General features: G+C 39.0%; 1 protein-coding gene across 1 annotated transcript; it reads right to left on the bottom strand.

Moving 5' to 3' along the window:
* Nucleotides 1–1,329: 1,329 nt before the first annotated feature.
* On the bottom strand, nt 1,330–23,640 carry SLC7A6 (solute carrier family 7 member 6; the record flags this gene model as incomplete). The annotated part of the gene is made up of 9 exons (XM_079541646.1): nt 1,330–1,424; nt 2,484–2,667; nt 3,403–3,552; nt 4,662–4,758; nt 5,784–5,887; nt 15,216–15,339; nt 17,607–17,751; nt 19,376–19,501; nt 23,109–23,640. 9 exons carry the CDS (start codon nt 23,638–23,640, stop codon nt 1,330–1,332), a joined length of 1,557 nt encoding a protein of 518 aa, XP_079397772.1.
* Between the last annotated feature and the right edge of the window lie 1,673 nt (nt 23,641–25,313).

Below are 25,313 nucleotides of genomic sequence, written 5' to 3' on the forward strand. Positions count from 1 at the left end.
ATAACCTCGAACAAGAATTCAGTACAAGAATCCAGATATACTCACTGTTATTCAAGGAGATGATGGAGACGTGCAGCAGTTGAAGGAGACATGGCTTCAGCCATAATCTTGTGGTCACAAGATTAAGTTCACCTTAAATGCACAATAACCATACACATGGACAAACTCAGCTGAGAGCAACGTTTTAAATTAAGATAAAAACCATAGGAGTGTTTTTTGAAGGGTATCTTGCTTTGCTGGCCGAACAGTGGCTTCATGTTACCTTTTGATACATCAAAGTTCAGTAGCAGTGTCCTACTGTTAGGCTTAGAGCTCCGAAGTTACAAATATTAGTTTTGAATTTTTTTTTGAATTTTTTTTTGAAGTTACAAAACTTAGTTTTCAAGATATAGTTGCTGCCATGGACCATTGTGTTTGCTACAAAAGTGGTCTGTTCTGTGAGTTTATGGACAGTCATTTCCTAGTGAACAACAATGAAATTCAGATGGGGACTTTTCTGACTGAAGTAACATTGCGAATGTGTGTTCGCAGAAACGGTTCAGAAACAAATGCTTACAAGCTTCAGACTGAACATTTTAATTATTAAAGTTCCATATAACCGTGTAGTAGATGACCACGTACTAACAGCCTGACAGGAAAGAAAGAAAACATAATCACTGAATCCTAAATCAAATCTTCAGCATCAAGGAATTTGTATCATTGGAAAGGTGCTTTGTTGATTAAATTCTTGCTACAGATAGATACCACATTTCCATGCAGCATATGGAAATGGTAAGTTTCTCTTGAAGGGATAGAAGTCTTAAACACAGTAGCACAACTTGATTCATTTTTCTGCTAGTAATGACAAATTACATGGTGTGATGCGGCCAGCTGTCTTCTGGGATAAGAACTGAGATGGCACAGCAAATCATTTCATGCAAACATCCATTATAATTAAGTTGGAAATGGCTTCCAGTCCTTTGACTCAAAGTGATCTTCAGTTCAGTTAAAAATGCATTACTTCACTTGCAGTTTCTGCAGAAATCTGATTTGATCCATTAGCTCTTACCATTTTACTAGCAATTCTGAAGAAAATTCAGAATGAAGAGTATTTATGTGTAGCTTGTGTACCTGAAATGAGTAGGTAATAATTATCCAATGATAACATGCCCTGAAATACATCTCAGTGTGAGGGGATGACATGAGGGCACGGTCTATGCAGGATTCTATCTGCAAGTACTCTGAGAGATGAGCGGAAACAGTTTTCCCACTTTTTCCAGTTCCATTTATTCCCTTTCACTGCTGTAATCACTTTACTCTCCTTTCTGTTCTTAGAATGGCTTTCAAATTTTAGTTAGATTTGTTTTCTAATTTCTTTCCTTCACTTGTGTCCATCTCCGTTAAAACACAGCAACAGAGCAGCTGCATGTTTCGTGTGACTACATCTGCAGAGGAAATAAAAGACAGATCAGAACTCGTGCTCATCTCAACTGTAATTATACAACATGTACACAAATAATGACAGTTAATTGTCAAGAATGCTGGCTCACTTCTGTTAAGGGAAGTACAAACCACAAAAGAAAGCACTCAGTATTTTCAAACAATACTTAAAGTTGTCCTGTTGATTTCATTACCTCTAGCCTAGGGTGTTTCTCCTCTCAAGCACTCTGCCAGTTACTGAAATAAAATCTTTTTTTCCCTATAACTAAGAGTGTAAAATTGGTAGAAAAAAAAGCAAAGCAAAACAAAACACACAATGACAATATTATTGAGTATTTACATATGCACTAACTGCTGCAGCAGCACATCCTGTTACATTCCAAGATTATGCTATAAATCTTCCTTCCCACATCCCTCATTATGGCTTTCTCAGTAATGATAACAGAGCACTGCTGGAAAGAAATGTATCACTTAACTGCAGTAATTCAACTGAAGGAAAATTCAATCTGTATCTGACATAAACAGCATCTTTAACCGACTGATACATTTGAGCAAGACAGGTTATTTGCATTGCCAAGAACATCCAGCCCTTTTGCACTAATCAGCCTTAATTTAAAAAAAAAAAAAAAAAAAAAAAAACAAAACACAACTTTTCATGTGCTTGATTAGACCAGGGTGTTTAAAAACTGAGGACAAAATCTGTAGAAAGAGGATGGTATTTTAATGAATAAAAAAAAAAAGTGAATAAAAATTGAATATATAAGCAAGCATAAAATCAGTATCCCTTTTCACTAGGTCTAGCTGGGATGCAGATAACATTCTTCATAGCAGACCATATGGTGCTATGCTTTAGACTTGTAGCTAAAACAGTGTCAGCAACACTGTTTTCTTGCTGTTCTTCTTCCTACCCTTTCCCCCATCCTGCTGCAGAGGGTGGGGAGCTCTGTGGGTGCTGAGCAACCAGTTGGAGTCAATCCACCACAACTCTTTTCATCAAAGAACTCAGATTCACCCACTGCATTTTTCTCTTTCCTAATAACATCTACATCTATGAAGAGACTTACCTAAAATCTTGTTGATAATCTGAGGTCTCCTTGATGCAGGTAAATAGACTCCCAGGAAAAAGACTGGAATCCCAGATAAAGCAATGGCAATTCCAATCAGTGAATTGATGGTGTCACTATAGAGCGGCACAACCACGAGAAATACTGAGCATATGCAGAATATTATTGGGAAAACCACACTGAGCTGGAGACAGAAAAAATAACACAATGTTTTGACATAACTATTATCTACAATTGCATGTGTTTTGGTGACAGTTACAGTCTCTTCTCTCTGAATCTGTTTGTGAAATAGTTTGTTCTTCCTCGTGTATGTCTGGTTATTTAAAACCATTAAAAAACAACAACAATAGTATGAAATCTTCAAGACAACTGCTGCTAAAAATTGCGAGGCAAAATGAGGCATGGTACATCCTCTGTGTCCAAAGAAAGTGTGTAGCAGAATTGTATGCTTTTAAACAAATCCATTCAATCAGAGGAAACAAGGACTTTGTCACGGGGCATATAAACTTTAGGTAGGAGGTGATGGTAAGAGGATCAGATATTAAACTGAAATACCAACAGAGTTAAACGTGGTCTACAGTGACAGAATTAACTTAAGCATTCCTAACTTGAGATTTCTAATCTAATGAAACTATTTTAAGGAAAAAAAGGTTCCCTACTGCATTAGCCTACTGGACATTTTCAGTTGACAGAGAGATGGGATACTGCCTGAACTAACGTACAAAAAAAGAGCACACTATTACAATACCTACTTATTCTCACCTAGCTAACAAGCTATGTTCCACTGGAGAATATGGAAGACATTTTGTGTCCTATCAACTTGTAAGCTTTGGGCATAACAAGCATGGTACAGATCTTAGTGCACTAAAGTTACGGAAAATAGAGGGGTTTAAAACAACTCTGTATAAGTAAATTTTACCTTCAGTGGCCTGGCTCGATTTGGTTCCTTCCAACGTAGATATAACTGACCAGCAATAGACAGACCAACAAAAAACCAGTAACTGAAACTGAAGTAATTAATAAGCTTGAAGACATCTTGCACAGCCAGGTAAATTAGGGTCATAGCACACTGTCAGAAAAGAATAGGACTGGGATGAACAAGAGAAGTTTGAAACACACTGCTTATGCTGCTTTTGCATTAACACCATCCTTCTCTCCTTGGTGTTCGATACGATTTTATGCCTCCCTCAAAATCTGCAGTCTCAGAAATCACCTTGTGCTGGTGATGATAGTCAATCTGAACTTCTCCCTTGTGCTATCAACTAAACAATTATTTCTGAGTATTCCCACTGCTGAGATGTACTGATGTTTCCCACGCAGGCAGGAGTATAAGTACGACGCTTCTTACAATTTACCCACAATTAGAAGAAATAATTTCTTACTCCATATCAGTTTGTAATAACTCTTTAGTATCCATTAGAGGTTTTTATCAGCATGATAGGTTATACAGTAACTCAATTTTTACAGTTGATAATATCTTCATCTGCAGCTTACTTTGCATACAGAAGCCACATACTAATTTTATGAACTGTTTTATCTGTATTTAGCTTAGAGGAAACAAGTCTGCTAACAGATCTTACACAACAGTCACCAAAGTAATCCAATCACATTCAGTCACTTTCAACTTTCTTTGTTGTTCGTTGTATGGTAACTGTTGAGTCACAGCCTGAACCACTGATGGAGCACCAGGGGAAAGGACCTGGTCAGCCCTGGGAGCACAGGTGAATGCAGTTCAGCTGTGTGACAGGAAGGGGTGGAGCCTGGCTGCACCTCTCTTAGGTGCCATTTTAGGGCTGGCTGCCTCTGGGGAAGGGTCTCTGGTTGCAGATCCCTCCCTTGTGGAGTTTTCCTTGTGAGCTTAATCTTCAGAGATGGGTGAGTACTTCTCTTTTGTAACACCATTCCATTTGTGTTAGTCCCTCTGCTACTTGCTCTCATATTGCCCTTCCACCGTGCTGATTTTTTGACTGTAACAGGAGTACAGCAGGTTGTGGGTTGCTTGGTTTTGTTTTTTGTTTTTTGTTTTTTGTTTGTTTTCCAGTTAAGAAACTCTTTTTGAGACTGTTACTCAGTCTTGTATGAGTTTCCTCTATTGTCTCATTCCAGCCTATGTAGAAACAAGGTTTTCTTTTATATAGTTCATATGGATCTAGACTGTTGAAAATAAAAATTACTTACATTGAAGAGCAGTGCTGGCACAGGTGTGAACCTCTCTACATGGATCATAGACAACAGATCAGGAAGGTGACCTTCTCGAGATCCTACAAAAAACAGCCTTTAAAAAAAGACAAATCACAAAGTAGATATTGAGGCCATAAGACCAGAAAGAACAAATTACAGAAACAAACCAATAGCATTCTATATATGTGTTTATACTCCAAAATTTCGTACTTTAAACTAGAAAATGGACTCAGCCTCTCCTATAAAGTGCACTTTACAACAACCATTAAAAAGATATATAAGCTTTTAGGAACATGTCATTAACAACCACTTTTTAGAAAACCATCCTCCATATGAAATAATGTCTATAGAAAATGAAATAAAGCCCTATCACTATAAAAAATGTGTATATATCTGAAAGCTATTGTTGAAGACATTGCAGTTCACAGCAGAACAGTTTTCAGTGACAACCAGAAGAGATGGGTGTATAGTTAAGTGAGATCTTTCTGCAGGTCTGGTCATAAACCAATTGTGTCTGACTTTATTGTCAGCCATAAATTGCTCTGTGATCTCACCAGGTTGTGTTTGTTCTACATAGAGACACTGTGCATATGTTCAGTGAAGGGGAAGGATATTAAAATGCTTGAACAAATCTATTTAAAGCCAGTAGCTACGCCTATAATCAGGGCTCAGGAAAAAAGATTCTACCATATTCTATGGTTTTGGGCTAAAGCTTAATAGCAACAACTTTCAAAACTTTTACTTGGAGAAAAAGATACTACGATTACAAAGTAAGTTCAAAGTGAATATGTTTAAAAATAAGAACTTGCTGTAAGAACTCTTATCAAGTGAAGTGGATGATAATTCAATTCAAATAATTAAAAGGCATGGGAACTTTCCTCCTAGACAACATTCATTTGACCTTTAATTGTACTCTATGTCATACAGAAGCTTTAGGGAAGTCAGGCAGTGCTTAGGGCAGAGCTGCATTTACCACACTGTGGTTTACGTCATCTGTCATTTTACTGCAGCTATTTGTTACAGGTTCCAGTATGACACCGCTTTTGCCACTCATAACAGATGAGTGCAATAGTAACACACAGGAATACTGCAGAACGCTTTTTAAACAAAAAGAGATACCTTGACGATGCTAGAATTGAAGCATTAAGTCCACCAAAACAAGAAAAGGCTACAGCAATTGGAATTGTCCAACTGAAGATACCAAACACCTCGTCAGCAAATGTCTGATAAAAGAAAAAGCAAACATGAAAATATCTGTAACTAATGTAAAACAACATAATCAAAGCTTTTACTGTAAGTTTATATGGAAAAATAACATAGTAGGGCCAATCCATAATGCAGCACACAGGATTTCTCATTTCTTCATTCTGAACAAGAACAGAACTCTTTACCCAAGCACCTGGACTCACATTTTCCGTTCACAAAATAGTTCTCACAAAAGACAGAAGTGTTCTTACAATTTTCTCACTAATCTTGTACATCTGATTGTGTCTAACATATTAATGAACTCAGGTATAGCATATTGACTATTCTCTTGCTTTTCCAATTTCCTATCCAACTTGTCTTTGCTCTTTAGCTCTGTCATCAGGACCGCTGGGCTCTAGTCTCACAGCTAATAGAGGAAGTAGTTTTTCAGACAGTCCTTTATTAGTGGTGCTAGGCAATACTGCAGGCCAGCTGCATGTGACCTTCCGTAGCACAGTGCTAAGGAGCCTGAAGCCCATGATTTCACAGCAAGCAGTAAGAGGCACTGAACAGCAGTGATCGGAGAAGCACAGCACACATAGATAGTAACCTGCATCCTATCTATGACAGCTCATTACTTCCATTATTCCTTCTCCTGATCCAAACTAACAGTCAAAGTAGTGATGGGGTAAGGCCTGCGTTGGCACTAAATCACTATGGCACAGCAATATATGAATTACACAAGTGTATTCAAAAACACCGCCACAAGATTTCGTGGGTATTAGGACATACACAGTAAAAATCTCACATCTCAGCAGGTAGCAGTCGCGTATCTTACAAACCTCTCTTCATATCACTCCTTCAGCTCTCTTTACTGTTTTCAAGGCCATCAGACACAAGAAGCCTATAATCTAGCTCAGCTTTCTACAGATCTGTCTTTTCTACTACAAACTTTCCCTTTGGATCAGTTTTTAATATCCTGATCCTTCGAACCATCTCCCTGTTGGTCTCCCCTTTGAACCACTACTCTTTATTACCTTTTTTTTATGAGCTAGGAAGTCCAGTCAAAGTGAATTACTATTCAGAAATGGCCTTTGTTGGTAGAATATAAAGCTGGCTTTAACAGTGGTCAACTTTTGATTTGGCTGTTCCAAGAACAAGATTAAAAAAAGCAACGCATTATGATATGTTTATGATACCATATTATGATATGACTTTGGAATGGTTTGATTAAAACCTACATTAAATTCAATTGATTTTTTTTTTTTTTTAATGCAATGAGAGACTTTTTTTTTTTTTTTTTTTTAAGCAAAACTCTGCATATAGCTTCAATGTAATGCAGAATAATTAACTGGCCAAGTTTTGGTTTTATGTCAGTAAAAGTTTCCTGTTTTTTTTGTCTGGGCTGACAGAAGTGCTTTGTTCTTCACATCATCCAGGTGAAGGTTCAGAATCCCATTCTGCTTAGCTGTACACTACCATCCACATTAAGAAGGAAAATATTCCATCCTTTTGTTGGATCTAGTTCAACCTCAAAGACAATAGGATTTCCTGCTGCTAAGGAACAGCACAAAAGCACACGATTGCTTCAGTGAGAGCCAAAAGGTTCAAAGTTAACTGTGAAACTCAACCTAATTCTTACTAAGCATTGCTTCTCCTTTTTTGGATACCTTAGCATATGTTCCCTCAAAATGCAACATCAACACAGGGAAGAAGAAAAACACGCACACACAAAGTCCCACAGAAGTTACAAAAACTGGGTACCATGGATTGCCCATTTTCAGTCCACCGAAACAAAAAAAAGCAAATAATAATTTACATTAATAATATATATGAAAGATTTTTGCTGCTCAAGATTAATTACAAGAATTCAGTGCTTCTCTCAGATCTTTATCAGCTCTAAATGCAGCTCTGACCAAACTGATCTCACAAAGCAGAACACATCTTGTAATAACCCAGTGAAAGCATTACAACTTCTCCAGAACAGGTTAAGAATGAGAACTAGCTGAAAACTCTAACAGACAACTGTTACAAGGATGTTCAATCATTTTAAAGGATGACTTACGCCAGGAGTGCCTCATTTCCAAAGCCAAACAGCAACTGAAGTTAGATACCAACCTTGTAACTGTCAGAGGACTTTTTCAATATGCAAAGCTAAAATACAGAAATCACTCAATGTGATTAAGCTGTTTAGTAAGGTTGCTTAAATGATAAGCATTTGCGTAAGTAACATTAACAGCTGCAGTTAAAAAAAAAAAAAAAGAAGGAAAACGTAAGGATGTAGTCTTATGCTAAGGATGCAAACTAGCTGGAGAATCCCCTTCCCCAAAAGCAGGTTTGTGTTTGTTCTTTGTGTTTTCCAATTCCTTTTGGAACATTTAGTATAGGGCCATTGCAGGATGCCAAATGTAAAACTAACTCAAGTCCATTTCTATCCTATCATGCATATCCCATCTTTCTGAGATGTGCTAATGTTATTTCACACATCTTGAAAAACAGAAGTCAGTCATATGGGCAGTAAAACCCGGAGAGCATTAAGGTATCACTGATACTAAGGTATCCATGGTATCACTGCCACAGAACATACACAGATGAAGATGTTGCACAGTCAGTGTATTCCAGAAGCAGACTTGTGACACTAAGATATGTAAGAACTACTGATCCATCTCAAAGGCTAACTCATTAATTTTCCTGGATCTGTACCAGTCAGCCCCTTTGAAAGAGAGAGTAACCCACTCAGGGCCTTTATCCACACTATCATTTCTGATTTATTTTCTGATGCTCTGAATGAGATTCTTGAGAGAACAGAGGGTGGAGCATTAACAGCAAGAGCTTCGCTTTACTAGGTAAGGAAAGGCAAAAGAGTATTTTAATTCAGAATGATCCATAAAGTTCAGCTTGGTCTGCCAAGTAGATCTGTCTGCTAAATGATCTTTCAGCAAAACTTAGTTGCTCAGTTGAAAGGTATCTGAAGTAAACTTTCTAGAGATAGTACTTAGTAGAGGTAGTGCCTAGCTTAACGTGACAGGTATAGTCCCAAAGGTTTTGTGCAGCTGTTTTCTCATCTTGCTTTCAACATTAAAAAATATAACTAAAAAAAAAATCAGCCAAGTTCTTACATTACTACTAATGCATAAATCACACTTCTATCCCTCACTTCCATACTAGTAAATCCTCCAACACTTTATTTTGACAGATGCTAAGAAATGTCATCACCAAGGCTGTGCTATAGTGCTTCTTTATCAGGGGACGTTACTGAAAGCTAAAAGTGGCCATGATAAGCATTCAACTGCGTGCACCAACAGGTGGTTATTCTGCATAAGAAGGACAGAGAAAAGTACAGGAAACAGTCAAGTTATCAAGCACATACACCGCGTGCAGTATGCCAAGAGAAAATAAAAGGGGAGGGAGAAGAGTTAGTGGCTGCTTTCTGCTAACACTGTAGTTTTACAACCGTGAATCCTCCATAAATGAGCTGGGGCTGGGCTCTGAACTGAGCATCTGACCAATTCCACTTAAACTACCGCTACTTCTGGGAGCAGTGCAGTGCATTTATAAAAACAAATGAGCTGGCAACAGGGGGAAGAATAGAGCATTTGGAGGGGTATGTGGAGGATGACAGAGGAGCCTACCTGGAGGCAGCTATAGCAGAAGCATTTAGTCCACCATAACAGGAGAAAGCCACCACTATGGGGATGGATTTCTTCTCAGGTTTCTTCTGAGAAAGTCTAAAGAGCAAGAAGGATTAAGAGATTAAATTGTCATCTCTGCTATAGTCTGTCAAGCCCTGTAGCCCAGACTTCAACTACAACTGTTCCTAATAGCCAGGAAACATAAAAGAATTCAGTGGCTTACGCAGCACTTGCAATTAAAGATAATGTCTTTTTCTGCCCTCCCATACATTGGACATGTAAGATACACATACATACACACACAGTGTAGAGAGACACGTACCTAGAATCACTTCCTTCTTTCTGACTTTCTTCCCAGACCATCAACAAGGAAAAATAATGAAGAAAGAAGTCAGGTGCTCCCAGCCATGCACTTCTCAGCTGAACTGCCCTCATTTCCTCACAATGTTATGCTTCATTCCCAGAAGAACTATTGAATTACAGCTTCCTTTAAAGACGTGAATGACTAATTTAACTACATTTGTGACCTGGCTTAGTTTGATCCCATGATCATCAGCTGGTACTCAGTGAATGGTTGCAAGAATATTTTATCCTTCTAAGTGTCCAAACAATAGTTCTATACGAATGCCCTGAACTAAATGCAGCAGGAGTTATCCCACACAAAGAGCTGCCACAACAAAGCACACAGGATCCCACCTCACACCCAGTAATTCAGGCACACAAGACGATCAGAATGACCCACGTTTATTTTAGGAACCAGAAGATGAGAATTGCTTCGTTCATTCATCATATGGCTGCACATAAAAGTGCACATGAAAAATGTCAGACTGCATTGAGAGCACAGACTGCAAGCAATGCTGGCAAGTCAGAAATACAGTACTGATCAGATGGATAAACGCAAAGAGAAAGTAATCTAACAGGAATCAGAAATTTATACAAAGCTACACTGAAAGACTGAGGTATTTTGATTAGGAAGGCTTAAAAGGTATCTACAGAGCCTCTTTACATAGCTCATTTCAAAACCTCATTGCACATGCAAGTTTTTCCAGGCTCAGTTCTACAACATTCTTGCCCATATTTACCTCATATATAATGTGAAAGAGATAATGAGCAGTCTGGCTAGTATCAGGAAGTGCAATTAATTCTGTTATGACTTCTCTCTTGAGGCAGAGTATAAACGCATCCACGCATTACAAGATTTGGCAGACTGAACTGTTTTCTCAGTTTTCAGCTTCTCAGGCCTTTAAGGGGCTAATTCCTAAGGGAAACATAGACCATGATCTATGGTGATCAGGAAGCTGCCCAAATAAAAAAGCCACTGAGCACATCAGGTTTCTTACTGTCATAGATCACATTTGTCATGATATTGTATGATATCTGCTCAGTGTGACCAAGTTAGATTTATTGTTGCGTATTATAAAGACAGGAGAGAGGGAGAATATCAACTGGAAGCACTGCCAGAAAATCATAAAGGTGACATAGAAAGGCATTCAAGAAAAAATTGTACAGATCTCCTGTCATTCTTGTTTCATCTGCCATTCTGTTGGTCGAATTATTTAAAGAGGCATAATTATCTCCTTGTATTATTGATAATTCTAATAAACAGTTCTTCCATTATAAAGTACAGAACATGCATTTCATCCAAAGGAACCTTACTGGAAGGTGTGAGCGTAACTAAGGATAGTGGATGTGACACAGGCAGCTAAAGACAAGCAGGTTTCCCTCTTCAGGAAAAAAGCCACTGACTGGCCAAATGAAGTAAGGCAAATAACACACAAGGTCTGATAGTAACTTGGTAATTTCTGGCTAAATTCAGAAAAAAGAACATTTCAAAAGTTGTTCAACTGTCCACCATGGAAAATTTAAACCATTAAGTCACACAGACTCCCACGTTTCTATCTCACTGGAGGAGGAGGTGCCAAAGCAAAGCAAGCCTGTTTTAGAATATGAGCACACCAGGTTAAGTTGGACTGATCAGTGCCAGATTCACAAGATAGAATTCAAAGACACAGCTGAAATTGGCTGTAGCTTTGGAATAAAGATGGCTGAGCTGTACAGCCTCGTGGAAGATGACAGCCAGCTATGCAGAGCAATCAGCTGCTTCTATCACAAAGCATTTTTAATTTTTCTGACTGGAAGCAAGCTGCTAAATGCTACCCACTGTATGAATGCAATCAACCAGACAGAAAAAAGAAAAAAAGACACGACCACACAGAAGAAGCAGGGAACAAGCTATGTTCACAGGGTATGCCAGCTAGCACACTCTTCCCTGTTAGAAGATGAGGTAGCCCAAAAAAGATCAAGTGACTGAGGAGCCAGCTGCCCTCTTCATGAACAAACGTTACAGCGGCACTCTTAATAGCAAGAAATAGCTGTTCAAGGACATGGGGAACTGAAATAAAATTTCTGCACTTTTTTCTGTGTGTTTTTGCTACAGAGGAACTGATTCATGTGCATTAATCTCAACAGCAGCGGTTGTGATGGCTTGCGTACAGAAGTGAAACAGAAGTGAGAACTGAAACACTGACAGGAGGAAGGAAGTGATTTTCACATGATCAGCAAATGGCTGAAAAGCATCTGCAGACTCCTAAGCTAGCTGTTGCCACATTACTTCACTTACTTCAACAAAAAAAGAACTTTAAGAAACTGAGTTTCTTAGCTCTGACAGTGGAATTAAACCAGAAGCAAAGCCCATGCTGAACTAAAAGGAAGGACATTATATTGTTTAGTTTCATATCAGTCCTTGGTAAGACCTCTTTCACCTCTCAGCCATTAAGAAAAACAGAATGTGAGGTGATGTGCAAAGATGCACTACTGCTACCATTTCTTTTACTTGGAACCTTTCCTCTCCTCATTTAGAAACTGGTGGCATGCTCCTTCTAGCTCAAAGCTGTTCGACTGAAATGAATGTAAGAAAGATATTCCTACCCAGATCGATGCAGACAGGCTAAGTTTAGCAGCTGCTTTACTACACAAAAGGTTCTGAAATGCAGCAACGTTATTGAAATTTTTCTTTAAAAATTCCTTATAGTAATTTTATGTAACCACTACTTACAAGATAAAAAGGAAACGACAGCTGTGTGTGTCACACATCACATGTGGTCTGCTCACATAGCCCACAATGCACTCATGAAGAAACTCTCCCAGTTATTGCCATTTGCTGCTTAATGGTTTGCACTGTTCTGCAGACTCAGAGCTAAGGGCAGCTTCCCTTTTAGGACAGGCTAAACCACTAAACCAGAGGATATATTCCAAGAGCACACCTTCTGCATTCATCTACCGCAATCTGAAATATCAGCAAGCATTACACAGCGTGTGTGTGTCAGATCACCAGTTCTGCTCTACCCCATTCCTTGCTGAGGTCCACATTGATTGTTAATATATTAGCAGACCAAGCTTAAAATTGGTTTCTATAACTGGGCATTTGAATTTGTATCAGCAACAAAAAGGAATCGTTAATGAGTCGTGTTAAGTTCAGCTGAACTTCCACCTTTTCATTCCAAAAGGGATATAAGAAATGGCACTCAGCAAAACACTGTTTGCCAGCCAGTAGCATCTCAGCAAAAATGCCTTTAGACAGTTATGCCTTTAGTTTAGTTAAACTTTTAAGTGCAAGCATTTGGCAATCCTGAGATCTAATGAAAAAGCACAGCCGTAGATGTCTAAAGTCAATCATCCCATTAAGTTCCATTAAAACTATCACAACCCATAAATCCCTTGGAATCTCAAACACATTTTCATTTATACTCTAGTCACCTAACATGTCAGCAAGCAATTAGCTTACTGAGGATTAAGTCACCTTCCTTCTTTTTTTAATCTTCCATTTTCACATGCATCCCATAAAAGGAGACCTGATCATCTCTGCGAGCTGCAATTTCATTATGATTATATTGTGTATATATGTATACACACACAAATGTATATATACACAAATAAATATATACTCATTTATCTAAACCATATAGTCAAATAACTATATGAAGTACAGGTAAAATCACAAAGAATTAGCCTTGGGTTTCACCTGCCTGTTAATGTCCAGGCATCCCTGATCCCTTCTTTATCTAGTCACCCATTCCTGCTGCAGTGCAACCACCTGCTCTCCACAGCCACAGGGACTGGATGGGCCACAGACTGAACCATTCCCTCAAAGTTCCCAAGGTGGATCAGCCCTCCTGGTCCCATCACCAAACAGCCGTGTGAACCCTCTGTGCTGGCAATGCCAGGAGCTGAGCAGTAAACACAGCGTGCTCTTGGTGGGCAGCCTGCTCTGGAGAGTTTCATTGCTGTCAAAACAAAACATTTTCCAAATCTTCTAAAGAAAACAATAGAGTATTGCTTTCCTGAACTCATGATGGACAGTTGTAGTGGCTTTTAGTTTTGTCTGGATTAATTCATTATAGAGAAGAATTTAAAATACTATTGAGAGCACTGAAAGATACTGTGTATGGGATACCATAGCCTACAACAGAAACATTGTGGAGACATCATGACCCTTCCTACATGCTGACTCAAAATTAAATATTTTCCATCCCTGTCTTCTCTTGTTTCATTCTGAAGTGTTTCATCAAGTCTGTAATGATGAATTTTATGACAACTTGCCATCTCTACATTCAAGTTAAGAGGAGGCCAAGGATTAGAATTTATCTGCTTTCGATATGTTTTGAAATAAATGTCTGCATAACTACTTTTGAGACAACAGCCTACAACTCACATTTACCATAAACTATTTTGCAAGCTTACATTAAACCCCAATACTTCAAGTTTTAAATATGTCAGCTAAGTGCTCTTGCCTAACCTTCTGCCCAAATGCATTTATACAAGAGCTTGCTGATTGGCTAAACCAGCTTTTATCACATAATCCCTTATGGGAACCAAGTGAGTATTTCCTTTATTTTGATTAATTTAACTCTCTCTGCCCATTGTCCAGCTACTTAAATTTTAGAAGCTACATGGGAATATAAATGGGAGGAAGGCTATTTCTTTTCCTCCAATGTAAATATCCAGACAGGTGGTGAGATTTTGCCCATAAAATCTAAAGGATACATTAATCAGAAATACAGCCACAGGAAAAGGAAGCAAAACAAAAAAAACAAACCTTCACTTTTGTATAATGACCAGCTTTGAGTATAAAACACCTTTTGTCCGACTTTCATTTTAAGAAGCTTTATACTTTAATTGGACTTGAACTTCTATCCATAAACAAAAAACCAATTTAAATATTAAAAGCTGTTGTTGTGATTAATACAACCTTGGGAAGACGGGGATTTAAGTTATTGAAAAGGAGATGTAAAGCTAAACTAAAGCTAAAAGCTAATGCAACACATTCCTCTCCAGATATGCATCACACCAGTGAATACCCAAGCAGAATGTTGGGCTTTTTAAATACTACAGCATGAAGGAACAGAAAAGACCATTATGTACTAATGAATCTAACTTACAATCAGCTCAAAATACACAAGTCTTGTTGGCTTCCATGCAAAACACATTAACAAGCTGTATCTGAGCTTATTTTATTCAGTCTGCTCATACATTACCATTGCACATCATTTCATTAACTATTTTTCACGTTAAGATCAAATTTTCACGGCGAATTTTTCTTCTCTCTGTATTCACTGAAGCACTACAGGAGAGTAAGGACTTTTTTCCTGTTTTGTTCCGCTTGAGAAACACATGGAACACATCCCTAAGAAGTGAAGGGTGAGTAACACAGCAAAGTGCTACATGTTCAACTTACCACTGCCACAGCATCACTAGAGAGAACAGCCTGAACATCCAGCACTGTATAGTAAGCTACATTGGTCATAATGTAGATGACAGTCACAATTGGCATAGACACAGCAATAGCCAGGGGCAAGTTCCTGTAAGACAAGGAAATAATAAAACCCACAGCCTAAGGAAAAAATCAGTAACAGAATTATCTCACTGATTTGCATCCTTCACCTTAGAGATGAAAGGTACGAAGATAAAATAAAGACTTCAAAATAGGTAGCTCTGGAAGACTTCGGTTTCTTTCAAAACTGAAAATTCTAATACAGAATACTAGCAGAATTAGAAATGTAATGTAGTACATCTTCACATAAATTATGTACAAAGAGAGATTCTACGCTGTTCTTCAACACCCTAACTTTAGGGTTTCCAGATCAGTGACAACAGCCTTCAAATCCACCTGCCTTAAATTATTTCCTACTGGCCATGTTAAGCACCATAGGTAGAATCCAGAAGGGCAGAGCTCTGAGCCACTGCACTCATTCTGCCTGGAGAATGCTGTAGCTCTAGCATGAGAGCATGGAGATCCACTACGCCAAAGTAAAAGCCTTTATCTCATCTGCACTCATGACAGCACAGAACAAACTAAGCAGGCTGCTTAACATTGGTGATTATGAACATGGTTCAGTGGTGGACTCGCAGTGTGAGGTGCATGGTTGGACTTGGAACCAAATATACACAGCACTTCTTTCAGCCTTCCTCTCCCAGTCACTCACTTTAAAGTCAAAAACACAGAATGGTGACACAGATGAGCATCTGACATGAACACAACAACAGAAACACACAAAAGCAAATGAACAAAAGAACCACAAAACAAAAATGAAGCACACTTCAGAAGATTCTTCAATGCCAGGCTAATGCAGAAAGCTGGAATTTGAATTTTATCAGCTTCATTTGTCAACGAAAGTTGTGTGAGGCACTACTGCCTGTAAATAACAAACGTACCAAAAGAAGTTTTCATCAGCCATGTATCCTGTGGGACTTTTTTTTTTCCACAAACAATGCACCTAACACAGGTGTTACCCAATTGTCAACACAGAACAATACACGAATTCTGAGATGGGAAAGTACAGCACTCAGAAGGGGATGCCTTTCAGCAGGAGCAAAAACAACAAACATTTTAATTGCAAACATAACATGGACATCTATTCTAAACACCTATAATAAATCTTTGCAAGACATTTCAAAGAAATACTGTCATCAACCTGAAATTCAGTCTGACTAAAAATAGTTATTTTTAGAATTAAAAATAATTATCCACTATTTTATATTTTTAACACACAACTCTACTGTTAAACAAATGCACAGCACAGAACCCTGGAGTAACAGAAGGAATTGTACAAGTCCACTGCTGGGAGAATTGAAAGAAAACAACAAAAACTCACGTTCTTTATCATCCAGCTACAGCAATCCAAGCTGTTGCTTATAATAGGAAGCAAAAAAAATCAAATGGCATTCTATTTTTAACATAAAGGTGTCTGCTTACAGACTCAAGACCAAACAGGACTAGTGTAGTCAGTCACACTTTTATACCACGCGTTCATGTAAAAGATAACATTCTTCAATATTAAATTAGAATTATTGCACAGATAAACATAGCCCAGACTTGCACAGCTACTACAGCGCAGCATTAACACCTGTTGCAACTAAAAGTATCAGATTCATAGAATGGCCTGGGTTGCAAAGCACCACAATGCTCATCTGGTTCCAACCCCCTGCTGTGTGCACGTCACCAACCAGCAGCCCAGGCTGCCCAGAGCTACATCCAGCCTGGCCTTGAATGCCTGCAGGGATGGGGCATCCACAGCCTCCTTGGGCAACCTGTGCCAGTGCCTCACCGCCCTCTGGGTGAAAAACTTCCTCTTAACATCCAACCTAAACCTCCTCTGTCTCGGTTTAAAACCATTCCCCCTTGTCCTATCACCACCCACCCTCACAAACAGCCATTCCCCCTCCTGTTTATACGCCCCCTTCAAGTATTGCAAGGCCACAATGAGGTTTTCCTGGAGCCTTCTCTTCTCCAAGCTAAACAAGCCCAGTTCCCTCAGATAAGAGAGGTGCTCCAGCCCTCTCTTCATCTCAGTGGCCCTCCTCTGGACCCACTCCAACAGTACGTGCTGGCTTGAACTAAAAGCTTATCAAGCATTGAATAGAGCATTCTGCAATCATCTAGACTCATTAGTTCTCACAACTTTGATTAAAGCTAATAATTCTTAGCTGGTGATTATCCATGGCCTTGCCATCAGAGAGCATGGAGTAGTTTTCGTTCATTTCCATATAAGTTTAGAACTCATTAGCAAAAGACATACAAAATGAGCAGCTGGGAATAACCAGGTTTTAGGAAGCTCAGATCTCTCACCTTTCTGGGTTTTTGATCTCTTCAGTCACAAAATTGAGCGTGTCCCAACCAGAATAAGAGAACAAGGCAGAGTAGAGTGCGAGGGAAATGTCTCCGATATCAACAGAAGATCCCTCAAAAGAGTTCTGAAAGTGTGATGAATATCCTGCATACAGAGAAGACACAATGAGCTGCAGGATAATCAAATACACCAGGACATTTCTTTTAGTTTGGCACACAGACACAAAAAACTCAGAAATTGTAACTTCCTCAAAGCTGCCTACTGAACACTTCATCTCCACTCTGTGCTTCAGCCATGAGACTAAGCAGAGCACGTAAGGAACTCCAAGCTATGCTCTGTGGATGACACTACTACTATAACAACACACCTTCCTGCCTACAAGGGCACAAAAGCTTGAGGAACACTGGATTCAGACTGAACTACAAACAAGGAGCAGTGATCGCACTCAGACTTTTAATAACACTATAAAATAATTCGCTCTCTCCTGCTGTAACCTTTTAAACTTCCTGTCATTTAGCCCATGCATAAAACAAAGACTAGGCTTGTTTTCAGATAACAGTGACAATACATAAAAGCAGATTTAAAAATAATAAAAAAAACAGTTATCTATTAATAACAGGCAACAGAACAATAAAGAGAATATAAAGTATTGCTGAGAAAATTTTTTCAAGCTAAGAGGGAAACGTGTGTTTTTTGTACCAGCATTTGTGAGAATGCATGTCAGCTTTTGACCTTCAGCAAATCAAAATACCTTCCTCATCTTGGCAGCTGCATATATTCAGACTACTTCACACATACAGAATGGTGACTTGTTATGCCACTCCAAAATGTGCCCTGCACTATGCATCCCAAAGTCTTTAGACTTCATCAGAACTGGACAGGAAGTATTTGAGACCTCTTATCTATCCTCACATCTATTTCCTGCTTTTTATCCTCATCACAGATTGCTATTCCCTTGGCACAAACATAGGCAGAGTAATTGCTGAGTTAGAAATTGAGAAATGAGCCAAGGAGAAGTTAGTATGGAACAAGCTTAGCAGCTATGAAACAGACATGCTGAGCACAGAGCACTCTGGCAAGGTGCTCAGCTGTGCTATTCTTGCTCCATTCGCAGTAGTTTCTTTCAGCAACAACCACTTAGAGCAAGGGATATAAGCTGCTGGACTCACAGGAAAAGGCATTTATGGCAGCTTTGAAGCAGGGTAATTTTATTCATTTTAAGTTACGTCTAATTATTCTGTCTAAGTTAGCACAGCAGTAAATCCTCCTCAAGGGAAAGGCAAAGAATAAAACTTGGTTGAGAATTTTCTCCTTGAACTTGAAGGCACAAGCCCAGCACACACAAGACACACAAAATCCCCCAAAGCATCAACTTTCTAACTTTCAACAGCTGTAACAGCACTCAGGATTTGAGCATGAAAACAACGACGAGCTTTTGTCACACAGATCTGGTCACATGCTCTTACACGTCTGTCTGCCTTCAGGTTCAGTCACCTTCCGACCCGCACTAAGTTAATTTTGTGAAAACAACACTCAGTTGACCTCAGTGCAAAGTAAGATGTTCTTGCATAGGAACTCACAGCTTTCTTCACTCCTATTGTATTTTGCTAGCTCTGCATTTTTCTGTTTCCTTTTATTATTCCCCACAGCAGGCAGTAAGTGGCATGAAATGGCTGAGCAATTAGTTACTTTCTTTCTCCCAGCTCAAAGTCAACTGAGATAGGATAGCTTATCACAGTGCCATATTACTCCATGATTATATGCTTACCCTGGCATATTTTAACAATTCCAGTTACGATGATAGCAATAAGAGCAGCAACTTTAGCATAAGTGAATATATCCTGCACCCGTGTTCCCCATTTTACATAGGCACAATTTACAAATGTTAGAAGACCTAGAGGTGGGGAGAAAAAAAACAAATTAAAAAGCAATTTGAACATAATTCAATTTAATTCATTTTTCAAAGATAATAAGCACTCACCTGTTACACTGCTACTTAGACTAAACCAAGCAGAGTACCAGCATGTAGGTATTGAAAACACACTGGTTGAAAACAAACCAAAAAACAACAGAGGAAACACACATAAAACACACTGTTTCAAAAGAGCGAAGGAAAGACTTTCCCCACATTGGTGGTCCTCTAAAAACATGATCCATTTCCTGGCTACCCCTCATCACATACATTCTGCAACAATTTTGAAGTTAGAGAAACCAAGGCATGAAATTATTAACTTAAATTTACCAATATTGTTCCGATAAATGAAAGGTCATCCAAAAAATCCTATAAGTAAATATTTAAAATAGTGCTTTAAAAGGTTTTCCCCCCCTTCGTTGTTAAGTCTGAGGATGAGTTCAACAACCACAAAGTATTTAAAATACAGAACTTGGTCACAGGCAATTTGTTGCTCTTTTCCAGTTGTGTTATACTGAATTAACAACTGAGACTAGAATAGACCTGACCAAATGACATGGTAACTATTGCAATATTGTGTCAGGGAATTGAAACAAGATGATATTTAAGATCTTTTCCAACACAAATTATTCTATGATTCTGTATTTTTAGGAACTGGTAGCAAATACTGCATATTCAAAGTACATCCTTCCCTCTACCCCACAATAAATCAGTGTCAGACCTATTTCACAAGATTGAAATAGAGCTTAAGTTCCAGATTTCACAAGTATTTTACTAGCAGCAGCTGACTAAACTTACTCATATGATCAACTCCCACAAAAATGCTTTTCAAGCTGCTGTTGAAATACTGTTTTTGTGGCTCTCAACACTTTGCTTTTTGCTCAGGCAGAGAGCCAACCTGAACTCCAATGCTGAATACTTCACAGGTTCACTATCTTCAGTGTCCTTTACTCAATAAAAAACGGCCAGTGAACACTTTGCTTATCCAGATTACCATTCTATTCTTTATTTCAACCCTTTTGCATTTTCCTCCAATTCTCAGTGCTTCCACTAGCTAGCAAAAACCTGGTTATGTTGCACTGCAGTTTTTATCTCCACAGAATTTTCCTGTGCTGTGTCTTTTTAACATGTGCATACATAAAAATTCAACTTGATAAAGAAGTAAGGTGGCAGCAAATCAAAATTAGAGATGTGATAAATCATTTCCTTTCCCATAATCCAAGAATAATATGATCCTATTAAGATATAAAAGTAATAAGCACAGTTACCAAACAGGAGAGTAATCATGTAAAAGATAACAAAAGAAGGGTAATGATCTCATTGCTGGTGTGGGCACTGCAGAACAGCTGAACCAGACTCCACACAGCTTGGCAAGAGGGGAAAAATAGTTGTATCAAATTTCAAAAGGCAGCAGTGCCAGCTAGCAAAGAACCCTCAGGATAAAAACAACTCTACTGGTCTCTGCTCTTCAGAGTAAACGCCTGGTATTACTCACTGAGTGTTTGCTCACAGGGTGTATTGCAAGGTGCATTTCTCAAATATTTTTTTCAGGAATTTTCAATTAGGAGCACCTCTTACTAGCTCTTCCTTATTCTGAATCAAAGTTTGCTCCCCAGGTAAAATGCTATTCTGTCTCTGGACTCTTTAAAAAAGATAAATGAAAGAAAACAATGAAGAATCTGAACAAATCATGTCCTTTCTTTTAATAACATTATCCTCTCATGTTTTCTTCAATTTAATATCACTTAGCTACTTAAGGTTGCTGTGAACTGCCATGTTTAGTTCTGCAGCACCAGATGCCAACCCAGTTTCCAAAACAAATGACAAAGCAGTGCTGCGTAACTCCGAGTACTGTGAGCAGTACTCATCACCAGAGTACTGCTGTTCTACAGTTAGAACGAAACACCACCAAGAGCCCACCTATTTTCACATACAATCTATACATAACCAGTGTTCAGACTTTGGCTGCCAGCAGCTTCATTAACACAGCATTGCCCTTATCCACAGGTAAGGAATGACACAACTGCAGCCCTGCCAGGGAGCAGCACAGGCTTCAGCAGCAACAGCCACATGAAGCTGGAGAGCAGGGATTTGTGTCAGCCTGAGGCCTGGAACAAGGCAAGACAATCATTTAAACCACAGCATGGACAGTTACAACAAGTCTTTCATCTCCAGGACTGTGACCTTGCTGTCATGTCTTCAGAAGAAAAGGGAGAGGGGAGGGAGGAATTAAAAACCAAAAGATGCTAGATTTCCTCTCTTAGCAACAAATCTGTGCCAGGATAATTTGGGACAGTACCTGTCCAAGGAACGTGGACATGATGTTACAGGTCCTTCATTCCTGCCCTGAAGCTGTCACAACAAAATGTGCTCATATATCTGAGGGTGGGGAGGGAACACAGTTGAGTAAGCTGACAGATATTTTTGTAGAAAGTATGTCATTATTCTTCCCATTAGCTGTGCCTCCAGGCCCACGTGAGTGCTTTCCGAGCAGCAACAGATTAACCCCCCAAAAATGGAGAGGGGAGTGTCTACAGCTAATTAGAGCTCAACTATTGGAAGCACACACGGTTACTGCGCCTGTTCCCTCCCCACAGTTCTGCACAGACAACCACACAAGGAACATCACAGCTATTTCAACAGGCTCCCTGTTGCCTCAGAAGGGAACCAACTAAGAACAGCTCATCTCCTTCCTGCATCAGTAAAAAGCTCGAGTTGCCTATCAGCTGAATGACAAGAACATAGAACATAGGATGACAGGGAGGGCAGGCTCCACAGCATGCAGTGAGACTGCAAAGTACATAACCAAGGGTTGCCAAGCAGACTTTCTGAAAGATATTTTTCATTCTGTACTGGAAATGAAGAACATGCATGTAGAATAAAAACTTAATATGAAATACCTAAAATCAAAACAAACATCGTACAATCAGTTCCATTCTTTCCACGCAGCAAAACAATCCTGATTTGAAGCACATGATGTTTTTCCTCTATACTGACTAACCAAGCCAGCTATCTGATTACAAACATTTCAGTGCTCTATCTGCACACAAGATTTCCTGATTTCAAAACAGCTTTATAACAGGTACAACTTTTTCTGATGCTACTGTTAATCACAAGCATAAAGAACCCTGAATGAACGATCACCACCAGGGTTTGGAACTAGATCACCTTTAATGCCCTCCCAACCCAAGCCATTCTGTGATTCTCTGATCTTCTGAAAATCGACCAGAGTAATTACCTAATCATGTCTACACTGAGATGTTATTGAAAAATAAATTACAGCAGAATTCACAGCGTAAGAACGCACCAAGAATATCTCAGGGTTTGATTTAATTTTTCTGAGGGAAAACAACCTGTTTTTCATTTTTCTCATGCGAGTCAACTTAGAAGTGTTAAACACTGTTCTGCGTCTGCATTAGAACACATCAACTCACAGAATAATACTTTAAAGTTGTTCATACCCTGAAATTGTTGTTTTTCCTAGTGTAACTCAAATCATTTCAGTACACAACACGGGGATTTGGTAGGATTTGATTAAATGAAACTTAATTGCAGATAAAAAAAAAATGACCATGGTAGAAATACTTACACTCACAAGCAGCTGCTATGAGACGACAAGCAATATATGGAGGATCACAAGATGGAAAGAAAGGTTGGACTATGTAGTTAGCAAAGGTGATTGCAATAACTGCCTGACTAGTCGGCTCAACAATTAGAAGTGAGGTCCACAGACGAATAAAAGCAATGAAGCTCCCAAATGACTCCAAGATGTACGCATAACTGGCTCCTGATTTTGTAATAGTGGTTCCAAGTTCAGCATAGCAGAGAGCTCCGAAGACTGAAAAAATCCCTCCAATTGCCCAAATTACTAGAGACAATCCGTAAGATTTGCTGTAGATGAGAACTCCTTTGGGTGAGACAAAAATACCTGAGCCAATCATGTTGCCTACTATCAGGCTTATCCCGTTTAGCAAAGATATTTCTTTCTTCAGCTGCATTGTGTTTTGGTTTCCATCCTGTATTTCAGAGTGGTCATTTGGATCTGTCTTGTCTGATTTACTGACGGGGCTGTATTCAGCCAGTGAGCTATGAGACTTAGCACAGTCTGTCCTTTCTCCCATCATGGAAGGGCTGTGAATTCTCCACGGCTCCGAGCTGCAATCAAGAACAAAAGGGACAGCTGAAATCATGATAAAAATTGTTATTCTGTAACATTCTTGCCAAGTCTTCTTTCCAACTTCCCACCCTATGTGAAATCCCCTTCTATTACTTCACCTGTGTCATTATACAACGGGAAATCCATGTGTAGTTAAAGCAAACAAACAAAAAACCAACATACACACAGTGTGATACAAGTGCCAGCATAATTTAAGTAGAGAAAGAAATTTCTACCTCTAGGGGGGGAAAAAAAAAGTAGGAAGGACAGAATTGAGGAACTACCCAGTTGAAAAGAGCAGAGTCAAAATGAGGAAACATAAATAAATGAAAGCATTCTAAGACCAAACTGGAAGTCTGAAGCATGAACATAGATTTACTGCAGTGCTTACAAATTCACCAGATGTGCTTACTGTACTTACACAGGTAATCTAAGAGCAGGACTGCATGCTTTATCAACATAACGTAGGCCATAACCAGGGGCAACGGGAAGAGACACTCAGTCCAGAATTCCCCTCATCTAACTGCTGATTTATATCCCATAATAGTTTGCTTTTCCACCCTAAACCTTCTCCAAGAAATTCAGTTCCCAGCTCCCACTGCCTCATTTTTTGGCGTTATCCAGGAGTGCAGCCTGCCCATGAAAAAAACACACTACATCCAATCCAAAGCGTTGAATGGAATCTAACCAAAATGGCAAAAGTACCTTTGATTACTAGGCTATCAACTGCATGAAGTGCAGACCCTACAGAATTACTGGAATGCACTACCTGCCCCTCATCAAACCTTCAGTGAGTGCTTCTGCCCTTTACTGTAGAACAGCATGCAGCTACTCAAACCACACAGGTACCTATGCAGCTAGTAGCAAACAAGCATACAAAGTTTTGCTCGTCCCGTTAGAGGAAGCTTTCTGGAGGGAAAACTTAGTAATCAAACTTTTCCTTAATTACTCAGCCAACAACTGTATACTGCACAAAAGGAAATTTGGCTTGATGGAACTTAACTTCAATAGCTTTAAAGATACGAAAAGGATAAAGTCCATTTTCAATCAATAAAAAAGTAACTGAAACACGATTTTTCTTCAACTCATGTGAATGTTCAAGCTTCCCTCATATCGAAATAGAGACCGTGTCCTTTTAAGTAATGAACAATGAGGTCCTCAATCTGTTTAGTTGAATGCCTTCCCATTTATTTTCTTCCCTCAGTAAAGACACACTCTAAATATGCTTCATTGCTAAATACACATTTTATCAGTTTATACAAGTCAACATCTTATCTAGTGCCATCACATGCCATCAAATTTCACACTTTTGATTGGACCAAAACTTCCCATCTGTCCAGAAACTGCTCTTTCAGAACTTAAAAGCTAGACTGCTGCAACAGTGCATCCCTACTAGTATTAAACTAATTAGAGAAGAGGGATCCACATCATTTCCATGTTTGACTGTGCTCATATGTCAAACTGCAAAGAAAATGTCAAGCAAGTTCAGCTCACCAGTCGTTACCAGTCTTCCTTGTTATCTGTACCTGGCCACTCTTCCTAAATATGCACCTGTCTTCCACTGCTTCTGCCAAATGTGTTTGCAACCACAGACTGATTGATCTTCTGTTATTGGAGTAGTAGAGCTAAGTCTTCAGA

The sequence above is a fragment of the Tetrao urogallus genome (assembly GCF_951394365.1).
Source record: "Tetrao urogallus genome assembly, chromosome: 12".
NCBI lineage: Eukaryota > Metazoa > Chordata > Aves > Galliformes > Phasianidae > Tetrao > Tetrao urogallus.